The 13,730-nt window shown below is 40.0% G+C and overlaps 1 protein-coding gene across 1 annotated transcript in view; it reads left to right on the forward strand.

Moving 5' to 3' along the window:
- Positions 1–5,668, forward strand: part of CLEC19A (C-type lectin domain containing 19A) — an 80,489-nt gene extending 74,821 nt beyond the window's left edge. Inside the window, exon 5 of the mRNA XM_073634898.1 lies at positions 3,629–5,668. Coding sequence (XP_073490999.1) covers positions 3,629–3,708 — 80 coding nt within the window. The 3' untranslated portion in view covers positions 3,709–5,668. The remainder of the gene's footprint in view (positions 1–3,628) is intronic.
- The last annotated feature ends 8,062 nt before the right edge of the window (positions 5,669–13,730 follow it).

Raw genomic sequence — 13,730 nt, forward strand, 5'->3', positions numbered from 1 at the left:
TATCTAAGTTTTTGAACTATGTTATTTTGTTTTGATTTCTTATTTTTCTCACGTTTGATTAGCACGACTTTTTGTTAGTCCACTATATGCCTATTATGTTTATATCACATGGTTAGTCGCTGCTGTCATTCATTATCATTATTCCTTTCACTTTTTTTGTCTTTAGCACGGTATACAACTTTGAATTGATTCTCCATCAGATCTGCCTTACTTTTTGCTTGAGAGAAGTTGGCAGTGGGCAGATTTGAAGGCCACTGTTAGACCAAATTGTGGATATTGATTTGTCCACTGCCATGCACTGTCAATCAACATCAAGGTGGACCTGATGGAGAACTAGTCTCTCAGTTTCCCATCAGGCACTGCCCACCCAGTGACACTAGTTCTCTATTATATTGGTTTGAATCCCAACCACGACACTACCTGCTTGGAGTTTGCATGTTCTCCCTTTGTCTGCATGGGTTTCCTCTGGGTACTCCGGTTTCCTCCCACACTCCAAAGACATGCTGGTAGGTTAATTGGATCCTGTCCAAATTGTCCCTAGTATGTATGAATGTGAGTTAGGGACCTTAGATTGTAAGCTCCTTGAGGGTAGGGACTGATGTGAATGTACAATGTATATGTAAAGCGCTGCGTAAATTGACGGCGCTATATAAGTACCTGAAATAAATAATATAAATAAATATTAGGGTCAGTGGCCAGGGATGAAGTGCGCTGAGGAAGCAGTGTCCAGTATGGACACTCTGACCTAATTGATGGGCTCTGACAGATTCACATACCTGTTTCTGACAGGCACATAAACTGGGTGCAAGCAATATCCTTTATGAATTGCCTCCAATGTCACCTAGTCTATGTAGGGCAAGGTGACAGTCTCTGGGAAAGACACCCCTGATCCTATAATACTTACCTTACCTGCACAGCTCCTTTTCTGTTATGCTGTTATTCAGGCAACATATAATTTGAATTGCAGCTGCATAAAAAACACATCTTCAGGACTAAAATAACAAAAATATTTCTTTTGAAGTCTGATTTACCGCTGTATTGTAAATAACCTGAATTGCCAGTGGTATGAATGGACATGAATCAGCAGGATATATTGTGTGTAGGTATACCAAGTCACAGTTCACCTATTCAGAAAATGACCAGCTCTGAAAATCCCTGTGAGGAGAAAAATAAGCGTGAATAGGATAGAATGCACTTCTGATTCAGGGTTTTTAGGTTTTCCAGGCTCCCATGGGAAGACTAAGGGGTTGATTTACTAAAACAGCAGAGTGAAAAATCTGGTGCAGCAGTGCATGGTAGCCAATCAGCTTCTAACTATTCAATTAAACTTTGACAATAAACCTCCTAGTGGTCGGTGAGGGGGGACGTGAATATTCATAACCAAGCATTGCTGCAGCTACCCTATCTATTGCCAAAGGTGCCAACTGCCAAGGACACCTACAGGACACCTACAGGCAACAGCCAGGAACAGCAGCAACACTGAGATTAAGAGAAAGCCAAGTGAAATGCTACAGATTAGCCTTGGTAGCAGAACTAAATTTAACTAATCACCTCTGCTTATGGCAGAGTGGCTACATTGCTTTTTTACTTTTTTCAGGTTTTAGTTAGAGAATTTACATGTGGAGTTGGAGGCCAATAAATAGAGGACAGTTTTTTTTGTTCAAGGCAGAATGGAGGATAACATCATGATCTACCCAGATCTAATCAGAAAACACCTTGTATTTATTGAAAAAAAAAATGACAAGGCATTCTCTGAATGATGACAGTGCTAAGCTAGTGAGCTGCTGCACAAGCAGTTGGGAAAGTGTCCTTTCAGGCTTCAAGAAAAGGTGATTTGACCAGGCTGTCACCTGAGAGAGGTAATAATAGACAGTGAGTAATTAGGCAGGCGTCTGTGCAGCCCCAACTTGGCCAGTTTGTTTGTCACAAGGCTGAATGAGATAATGTGGTGACTATGCGGAGACAGACAAAAAATTACTATTTGTCGTTTTAACACTGAAAACCCCTGCAAACTTAACCCTTTGTGTGAGTTTTTTAACTTTACTTTTAAATTAAAGTGGACCAGAAGCCCTAAAATGTACTTCAATGGCTGGACTGAAGTTCATGAAACGCTACACCGTAGCTTAGTCTTCACACAATATTCTGCTAAAAATATTAGACGGCAAATCCCTTGTATTTTGAAAAGTATGGTTCCTATCATACCGTTTTTATATTTAACCACTTGCCACCCGCCATATAGCAGAATGACAGCGGCAAAGTGGTTTCAATATCCTGACTGGACGTCATATGACGTCCGCAGGATATTGAGCCGCTGCGCGCCCCCGGGGGCATGCATCGTGTCGATCGTTGTTGTGGGGTGTCAGTCTGACACCCCGCAGCACCGATCTAGGTAAAGAGTCTCTGACGGAGACTCTTTACCACGTGATCAGCCGTGTCCAATCACGGCTGATCACGATGTAAATAGGAAGAGCCGGTGATCGGCTTTTCCTCATTCGCGTCTGACAGACGCGAGTAGAGGAGAGCCGATCGGCTGCTCTCCTGACAGGGGGGGTCTGTGCTGATTGTTTATCAGCACAGCCCCCCCTCGGATCCTACCCAGGACCACCAGGGAAGCCGCCTAGGACCACCAGGGAAGCCGCCCAGGACCACCAGGGAAACCTGCCACACTGGACCACCAGGTATGCCCCTAGACCCCCAGGGAAATACTAACCAGTGCAAAGGCAGCTGCCAATCAATGCCCAGGCAGCTGCCAATCAGTGCCCACTCCAATGCCTACCACTGCCAGCGCCACCAGGGATGCCTATCAGTGCCGCGTATTAGTGCCCATCAGTACCGCGTATCAGTGCCCATCAGTGCCACGTATCAGTGCCCAGCAGTGCCGCCTATTAGTGCCCATCAGTGCCCATCAGTGCCGCCTAACAGTGCCCATCAGTGCCACCCATAAGAACCCATCTTTGCAGCCTTTCAGTGCCCATCAGTGTCGCCCATCAGTGCCCACCAATGCCACCCATGAGTGCAAAACTTTTATTTTTTTCAAAATTTTCGGTCTTTTTTTATTTGTTTAGCAAAAAATAGAAACCGCAGAGGTGATCAAATACCACCAAAAGAAAGCTCTATTTGTGGGAAGAAAATTATAAAAATTTAGTTTGGTTACAGTGTAGTATGACCGCGCAATTGTCATTCAAACTGCGACAGCACTGAAAGCTGAAAATTGGTCTGGGCAGGAAGGTGTCTAAGTGCCCTGTATTGAAGTGGTTAATGTAATTCACTATATGAACAATAGAAATGTACATGCACATTATCATCACAACTAGCAGGAAAGTCTTCAAAGATATGAGATATGCGTCTATACAATCATATACAGTATTTTATATAAGATCGATGTTAGTACATACCTATAACATTTTTATCTTATGCATAAATTTTGCCAAAAATGTTTTACATTAAATAAATTAGGAAACAACCTTTTCAATGTGTTAAATATAGATATTACCTAAATTATCTGTTGTTGTCTAGGTAAATTTGATGTTTCTTTTGATAACATACATATTTAAAATGTAAGGCTTTAGCTGTATTAATTCATATTAATTGTTTTTTAACTTTCCTATTATCTGTTTTCTATTACTAGCTTTGAGGTCTTGGAATGACAACAGCTGCAGTCGCGAGTTTCCTTTTGTCTGCAAGATTCCATCTATGGCACACATGTGACCACGCTACCGCTACCCTCAATCTTAGAATTTTGTGCAAATGTTTACTCCACAAGATTGTACATGATATAACCTTCCCTTTCTGACTGAAGGAAAAGTTGCTACCTAGTATTGTCTTGGTCACTTTATGGAAGGACTTTCCCAAAAGCAATTCCCAAGCCCATGTATTAGTCAGGGTATAGGAGAAGAATTAAGCCCATAAAGTCAACATTGATGTTAATGTAACAGTGATTAAGTCATACCCACTGAAAGTTCTAATGTTTTAATTAGGAAAATTTAGTATTTCTTAAAAACAGAATGAAAATGGGTATGGTTAAGCACTTCACATGGATTTCTGTATCTTGGTGTCAAATGGTGGGAAGTAAGTTTGGTCCCATTTGTCCAGATTTACAAGTCTTTAAAGTGGATATAAGCCCTAACTGGATTTCACTTAAAGTACAGCTGTCCCCAAACTATGGGCATTAAGGCTTCATGCACACTGGACAGTATGAAAAAAGCCAATAGCGTTAGCTGTAGAAAGCTGTAGCCATAGAATGAGTTTTGCAGCGTTTTGGCTGTAGCGTTATTCAGCATTTTTTGGGGGTTTTTTTAGCAAAACTATACTCCCACAAAAGCTTATGGCTCAAAAAAACACAGATAAACGCAGAATAGCCAAGTTTTCAGCATTTTTAAGCTTTTATGAGAGTTAGGGTGTTTTTACAGTTGAAAAACTACTCTTCATACTCACTATTTCTGGGGGGTTTTTTCAGGCAGAAAATGCCCCTGCCAAAAACGCTGATAACAGCCTATGTTTGCATGGACACATAGGATAACATGCTGGGGAGCTTACTGGCTGCAGAAAGAAACACCTGAAGCCAAAAACAGCAGCTGTAAAAATGTCCAGTGGACATGAGGCCTAAATGTTTCACATATTTTTAACAAACAGTAAAATAGCTGTATTAACAAGCCATGCATGACCTCCCTAGGCGATTTTTATATGAAGGTATTGAGCCTTAAAGGTCATATCAAAGGTTCTAAACTCCAGTCTCAGTCAGATTCTAACAGCTTAGAAACACCTTTTAGTTGTTTGCATTAGAGAGCTGGCAGGCTGCCAACATACTTTGTTATAGAAAAAAGCTAACATTTCAATACTTGCTTTGTGAAATTTGAAAATGTATTTCTCTACAATGCTAATAGATGCTAAGGTGAATGAGGGATTGTTTTGAAGTGTTTTTACTGACTGTTTATATTATATAAATAATTCTAATGTGCATGATCTGGGCACTGGTTCACTTTAAGCAATTTGTATGATAAACAATTACCATTTTTTTTAAATACTGTGTTAATTCAGTGCTGCTGATCTTTTCTAACCTCTTCAAATCAGCTTTCTATATACACGTTCTTAATCCAGTGTTGACCTTATACATCTCTTCTCTGGATGAAATTACTGAAAATGTGAAAATTAGGCCATGTTTGTCCAATGTGTGACAGCACAGCAACTTGTAGTCTACACCAGGGGTGCATGCAACAGGATGACAATACCACATAGGAACACAGCTTGGAGACAGTTATCAATCCATAACAAAAAATGTTCTTGCATAAGGACCTTCAGAGTAGGATAAACAGCCATTTCGTTAGTGAAAGCTGCAGGTTTAAAAGATTAAAAACAATTGAAATTGCATTAATATATTAATGCGTTTATGAGATATTTAGTGTTTGGTCATTAAGATCAGATCATTAAAGTTAACCTGTCACACACAGTATAGGTTCAGCTTTATAGCATATAGTGCCTAAATATCTGGACTTACAGATCTTTTTTTTTTTTCTAAACACAAGTTCTACTTGTTAAATATTATATGCACAGTTTGAATTGCTCAGGTTTTTTTAACATATTTACTTAAAACAGGAAGTATGTTTAGAATAATTTACAGTGGGGACGGAAAGTATTCAGACCCCCTTAAATTTTTCACTCTTTGTTATATTGCAGCCATTTGCTAAAATCATTTAAGTTCATTTTTTTCCTCATTAATGTGCACACAGCACCCCATATTGACAGCAAAACACAGAATTGTTGACATTTTTGCAGATTTATTAAAAAAGTAAAACTGAAATATCACATGGTCCGAAGTATTCAGACCCTTTGCTGTGACACTCATATATTTAACTCAGGTGCTATCCATTTTTTCTGAGCATCCTTGAGATGGTTCTACACTACATTTGAGTCCAGCTGTGTTTGATTATACTGATTGGACTTGATTAGGAAAGCCACACACCTGTCTATATAAGACCTTACAGCTCACAGTGCATGTCAGAGCAAATGAGAATCATGAGGCCAAGGGAACTGCCTGAAGAACTCAGAGACAGAATTGTGGCAAGGCACAGATCTGGCCAAGGTTACAAAAAAAATTCTGCTGCACTTAAGGTTCATAAGAGCACAGTTGCCTCCATAATCCTTAAATGGAAGACGCTTGGGATGACCATAACCCAAAGATCACTGTGGCTGAGCTCCAGAGATGCAGTCGGGAGATGGGAGAAAGTTGTAGAAAGTCAACAATCACTGCAGCCCTACACCAGTCGGGGCTTTATGGCAGAGTGGCCCGACGGAAGCCTCTCCTCAGTGCAAGACACATGAAAGCCTGCATGGAGTTTGCTAAAAATCACCTGAAGGACTCCAAAATGGTGAGAAATAAGATTCTTTTGTCTGATGAGACCAAGATAGAACTTTTTGGCCTTAATTCTAAGTGGTATGTGTGGAGAAAACCAGGCACTGCTCATCACCTGTCCAATACAGTCCCAACAGTGAAGCATGGTGGTGGCAGCATCATGCTGTGGGGGTGTTTTTCAGCTGCAGGGACAGGACTTGTAATCGAGGGAAAGATGAATGCGGCCAAGTGCAGGGATATCCTGGACGAAAACCTTCTCCAGAGTGCTCAGGACCTCAGACTAGGCCGAAGGTTTACCTTCCAACAAGACAATGACCCTAAGCACACAGCTAAAATAATGAAGGAGTGGCTTCACAACAACTCTGTGACTGTTCTTGAATGGCCCAGCCAGAGCCCTGACTTAAACCCAATTGAGCATCTCTGGAGAGACCTAAAAATGGCTTTCCACCAACGTTTACCATCCAACCTGACAGAACTTGAGAGGATTTGCAAGGAGGAATGGCAGAGGATCCCCAAATCCAGGTGTGAAAAACTTGTTGCATCTTTCCCAAAAAGACTCATGGCTGTATTAGATCAAAAGGGTGCTTCTACTAAATACTGAGCAAAGGGTCTGAATACTTAGAACCATGTGATATTTCAGTTTTTCTTTTTTAATAAATCTGCAAAAATGTCAACAATTCTGTGTTTTTCTGTCAATACGGGGTGCTGTGTGTACATTAATGAGGAAAAAAATTAACTTAAATGATTTTAGCAAATGGCTGCAATATAACAAAGAGTGAAAAATTTAAGGGGGTCTGAATACTTTCTGTCCCCACTGTATAGGACTATTAAGCAAGATTACCATAAAAAGATATGCATATATGGAAGGCGCACCAGACCAAAAGATAAAAGAATCCAAATTAATTTATTGATATTGTGTTAAACGACAACCAATGCGTTTTGGCCGTCAAAGGACCTCCCCCTTCATTAGGGCTGCAACAAAACATAATATAATGCAAATATAATTGTGACTTAATAAAATCATGAGCCTAACAAACATAAAATATCATGTATAACAAACATATACATGTGTGTACACATACGTGCATCCAAAAATACTCTCATATACACACACATATGCATACATGCAAAGAAATGAAGATAAAGAGATGAGGAAGTATCAAATAGTAAGTGATAAGGTGCAATGGGTTCATTTTCAAAATTAATATTATCAGGTTCTACATGGTTAATAGATGCCATTGCACCATTATACATATAACTGAAATAATACATATAAAAACTAACAATTCAATTAAAAAATCTAGGCTAGGCTCTCTAGGCTAACTTCATCAATCTTTGAACTAGAAGACTCAGTCTAATGCCCTGTACACACGATCAGACTTTCCGACAACAAAACCATGGAATTTTGTTCTAAGGTTGTTGACTTGTCTTGCATACACACGGTCGCACAAATGTTGGCCAACAATTACGTACGTGTGAACGTGGTGACGTACAAGACATACGACGAGCAGAGAAAAAGGAAGTTCAATAGCCAGTGCGGCTCCTTCTGCTTGATTCCGAGCATGCGTGAACTTTTGTGCATCGGACTTGTGTACACACGATCATATATTTCGAGAACAACGTTTTGTTGCCGGAAAATTTGAGAACCTGCTAGCCAACATTTGTTGGCGGAAAGTCTGACAACAAATGTTCAATGGAGCATACACATGGTCGGACTTTCAGCCAACAAGTTCACATCCAACATTTGTTGGCGGAAAATCTGATTCTGTGTACGGGCATTACTCTCTCAGAGTTTTAAAATTGTAGGACATCCTTCCCCAAACTAACATCCTGTACTAGTGCAGGGTCTACCCCCACTATACATGATACTTTACCATTCGGAGTCCTCATCTCAGCCTCTAATAATAAGAAATTGTCTAGCTCACAACAACTGTCAGCCCCTTCTGTCATCCCAGACTAGAGTTTAGGACTATGAAGACCTTTGCTGTTTACCACAGTAACCAGACTATCAAAGACCAGCAAATTGCTCTGTTTTTACTATTTACAGTCAAGACCACTGTTTGAAGAGGGTAGTGTCTGTAGAGGGAATACATACAGATGAGTGGTTACCTTCCCATGGCATTCTCACAAAACACTGACTCATCTGTCATTTATTATAGGCAAACATATTTCTGCCAATCCCTTTATACAGGGAGAACCTTTCTGGCACTATTTGTCAATCTCCACATTCAACTTTTAAGATGTCTCCCTGCCATTCAGGGGCTTTATTGGGTTTATAAAAGGAACCTATTTTTGGTTTTGTGGCCCCAATCCCTTCACTCATACCTATGCACGCTGGCGCTATCACATCTTGCTTTTCAGTACCAACTTTATTTGTTTCCTGGGCCACTGGTAAGATTTCTGCTATTTACTCGCCATTTCTCTGCCAAAATACCTTGCAAAGGTTTGTCTGCAGTGTGCAAATATTCGACTATAAGCTGGTTATCAGTACCTTGGAGTTCAATAGCAAAAATGCTGTCCATTACAATGATACATGGAGAGGCCTTGGACATCTCTGATATCCTAGACATGTCTAACAGTCCTCTGGGGAGGCCTTCATACACAAAGTTACCTAGAAGCAACCCAGGAGTGCACTGTTAAATGTTTTTTCATCATCATTAATAAACATTGTACCAAAATGGTCCCAGTCTCATCTATCTTTATTTGGTACATTCATTAACACATTGATCTAACTATTGGTACTCCACATTACCAGCCTATCCATCAAAAGAGGAGACACATAACATGTGTACTGAGAAACCTCTAGGTCCAGCACTGCAGGCCCCTTGGAAGTTTCAAGGAACTCCTCTGTTCCTGATACTGTTGCTAGGGGAAACTGCATACTTTCCTTAGTGCCCCCCCCCCATTTAGATCTGTTCTTTGCTTAGATGACTCTGGTATATAAATAGAGGTTTTTACATCATTAAACATCACATTATCAGGTTCACATTTAACCCTTGCCTCCCTATTACATACAGGACTGCACAGAGGGAAGTCTGTCTCAAAATACATAGTGAGTCCCCCTAAGTGGGGTGACTACCATATCATGGAAAACTGTTTTACTGTTCATCTCTCTAAAGAATGACTTACCAGTCCCAGCCATTTCCACTTTGAAAAAATTCTTAGCAGCCCTTACTATTTTTCTAACTTTCTTCATTTAGGAATGCTGGGGTTGTGAGCACTCTGACTCCTCTTTTTCCTTTGGACCTACCATTCCACCAATGTGGCCGATAGGGCTAAACAGAGGCAAGTGCATCATACATCTTGTCACTCCTAGCAGGCTTAACTGGGCCTCTTACAACATTACTCAGGGTGGCTGCAGACACTTTCCCCATACAAATTTGGCAAACAACCACAGACTTTTGCCTAGTGAGGTTACCTTGTGCTGTATCCAGGGACAGAGAACACTTCCTGACAGCATGCCCTCAATCTCTGCACCTCAAACAACACACTAGCTCCCATGCTTTCTCAGAGCTTTCCATGCAGCATTTCCCTACATGCTAAAGCACAATCATTTTTTACAGTGAGTTTGTTGCACATTTTTGTACTCGACAAAATCAGTGTAAGTTCATTTTAAGTGTATAAAGTTGGCCATACACTATACAATCTGAATGTACAATCTCTATACTATCTCCTTTATATATATCCAAACAGTATAATAGGTGCGCATACCTATCTTTCCAATCATTTTGTATCCAATCAGGCAGGCCCTTGTCCTGCATAGTTGGTGGTAAATGTATAGTATATGATGAGCTTCCAGGAACACTCTTCTGTTTTTAGTACTAGAGCACTGCGCCACATAGGATGTGATCACTCAGCTCATTTTGCCAAATGAACAATCTATGCAAGATGAAGGCAAGGTACAAAACAATCCACCAGCAGGGTAAAACACTGTGGTGTATTAAGGCAGAACAGTGTAACTACCGAGGTTGGTGGGAGCAATCTCCTGGAGGGGGAGGGCAGGTGCAGGGTTTGTGTTAATGAGGTCAGCCGCTAAAGAACTTCCTTGTAACGGTTTTCATGTCCTAAGGAACGGGAGCAGGAGGAATTTTCTATAGAACAAACTGGAGGCTGAGGTAAAGCCTGCCCTAAAATATAGAGAAAGCATTTTCTTTTCCGCAGCAGAGGTACATTAATGGTATATTGGTATTGGTACATAGGGAAGCTAAAAGCTGAAAAAAAAGTGAACTTAACTTTTTAAAAAAATGATTGTCAAACTTCAAATGAAACTATAAGCAAATTAAAAAATGACATACTGTACATGATCTGTCAATAACATTGACAACACTGAGGTCTTTGTTTGAGTTCCACAATGACATAATTTTACCGCCTGATCCTGCCATTAGATTTGTTATTTTCCCACTTCCTGTAATAGGCCAAGCTGTCTACCAGTCACAGGTGTGGAGCAAATAATAATACAATGTAGGAGGAGGGGCTTACAATGGTCCTTTAAAAAAACAAAACAAAAAAAAAACAGTTGCTATAATTGCAGTGTTAACTAGAGTTGAGCTTTAAAGCAGACCTCCCCCACAAACAAACAAAAAATCAGTGTTGCATGCAGCTCTGCATGCTAATATCAAATCATTCTACATTCTATAGTAAACATTTAACTGTCACTCACATTTAACTACATTGCACTTCCTGGTCTCTAGAGAGACTGGTGATGTAGCCAGGGCCTTACAGATGGTTACTTCACCCAGTGCATTCCTGGGAAATCCTGTGTATACACTGTGACATCCCATAGATGATGCCTATTGTCAAATGACGGATGAGTTGGAACTCCAGGATGAAGGACATTTTCAGAAAGAAAAGCCTTCAAGGAAGAGTAAATAGTATGTAATTTTTGTTTTGTCTTTTCACAGCCTTTTGTAAGGTGGCTTTACTGTTTACTGTCTTGGGGAAAGTCTGCTTTACTGTGTTGTTATTTTACATAACACATGTTTCTGTGGTCAAAATTTTAAATCATATACTCATTTTCACATTAAATTTCACTTCCTGTAAATTTTTGTTGGGTTTTCGGTAACTCATAATAATAAGGTATTGTAGACAATAAGAGAAAACTAAGATGATATTGTAGTTCCTCTAATGCTCCAGGGTTAAAGAGGCAGTGTCATCTGTAGAGACATTTAATAATTCCATGTTGAATTTTAATTATTTATAACTTGCACCACTGAAGGCAGCATTGCCACACACCAGAAAGCACCATAGTTCCATGCAGGGACATTTCTAGGATTGTAAAAGGCACCCTGAGGAAACCAATGATATGGTGCATGTCATGATACACATGTTCCTTCAGTACCCACAAATCATACTTTAATTATCATGCCACAAGTGAGAGTTTCACAGACATAATTCTAACTTTAACACAATAATTTTTTTTTAAAAATGAAACCCCTTCTTTACATAAAGTTTCTGCACACGGAAAATAGGCAAAGAGCTGAAACTTTGTAAATGTTTACCTTAATGAAGAACATCTTCTAAGTTAATAGGCAATAGATTGTCAAACAAATGTCATGGGGAGCTGGGCAGGTTAGGGGAGTTGTACCTAACCAAATAAAAAACACAGTTTGTTAGGGAGCAGCCCATTTAATGATGATTTAAGGTCAACATTAAAAATGCTAAATTCATTTAGATTACATTCCTCTGGAGTTCCCTTAACCTCTCTGTGAATTGGTGTAATTGTATGACATAGAAATAAATGTAGACAGCCTTTTTTTTCTTAGTAAATGTCACTTTTTACTGTAGTAGGTTTGTATGTTTGGCTGGGGATTCCCTTGCTCTATGCTAGATTCTTATTCTAGATAAGCATCTCTGATAGATCTTGATGAGGGACCCCCATACACACAAAAAAGCAGCATGGAGTTCCCCCTAGGAACACATATTAGACTCTTACCTTTGATATTCCCCCTTCTAAACCATACCAGGCCACATGCTCTCAATATCAGGGGAGGAGCTTGCCAGGGAAGACACCCCTGGCAAAGCACCCTTTCCCTATGTTGATGAATACAAGGGCCTATTCCAAACAACCCTGGCCCATTGGCTATGGGGGGTATGCAGGCAGTGAACTTATCTGAATATAGAAGACCTCTTTAACAATAAGGAGGCACCCAGACATCAACCCTCTCCTAAGTGAATTAATTCACACAAAAAAACTAAATAAAGACACACAGTTTTTGACAAGACCTTAAAAAATGTTCCATGATCCATCTTCAGTCACATTGTCCAGCGATACAGAACCCCATCAATTATGATGAACAATGCAGGAGGTAAAAAAATCCCTCTCACAGACTAATATGTCCAATCTGCAACTGACTCACGCTGAATTACATGTTTCGGGGTCCTCCTGCTAAAAGTAAACAAAGAGGAGAGGTCTTCCAAGTAATGTCATTGCCCAAATATGGCAACATGGGCCGGGTAGCATCACTGTTGTATCAGGAGTGTCACCATCTAGCAGTTCTTTACCAACCAGTTGTCGTATAACTGTTGTTAGGCACTGCAATACTCTTTCTGCATCCTCCTTATGAATTGCATTATGTTCAGAAGGTACTGAAGGAAGAATAAAAAGTAAGAACAATAAATGTAATGTTCCTGAATGCATTGATATCCCCAAAGGCACCAGCCCACAGTTAATAATAGAGGTACTGACATTTTAGTATGTGATCCAACCTTCTGGGCTTAGTTGGAAAAATGATAATATTGGGTGGAAATAGTTGGCTATTCATATTTAAAGCTAATGCTAATCTAGTTACATGTGAATTATGACAACCCTTTACTATGGCTTCACTGCTATTGTCACCAACCATATTATACAATGCTTTAATAAAATTAAAGCTGAACTCTACAAGCAAGCAGTGCCTGTATCTGAATTTGACTTGATATCAACAATTCCTTGTATAGCATGGCTGGAGTGTGAGAGGAAGTAGCAGGACAATGAGTCAATCAGTTAATACGCTGACAAGAAGCATGCTCATATGTGGAAAGAGCAAAGTGCCAAAGAAGTGAGCTCATCCCTGTGCTGCTTCTCTTTTCACTGTCCAGTAACAGGCTGGGGAGGGTTGAGGGATGAGTTGGTCTTAAAAGAGCTGGGTTGAATGATACTGATAATCAAACTGAGGGCACCTAGTGGCAAAAAAAGTATGGGTGGGAAGTATCTGAATTAAAGCTGAATATTTCCTGGGAATTACAGACCAGTTAGCCTGACATCAATAGTATGCAAGCTCTTGGAGGGGATGATAAGGGACTATATACAAGATTTTAGTAATGAAAATGATATCATTAGCAGTAATCAGCATGGATTCATGAAGAATCTTTCTTGCCAAACCAATCTATTAACCTTCTATGA

This window comes from Aquarana catesbeiana, linkage group LG06, assembly GCF_042186555.1.
Source record: "Aquarana catesbeiana isolate 2022-GZ linkage group LG06, ASM4218655v1, whole genome shotgun sequence".
In the NCBI taxonomy this organism is placed as follows: domain Eukaryota; kingdom Metazoa; phylum Chordata; class Amphibia; order Anura; family Ranidae; genus Aquarana; species Aquarana catesbeiana.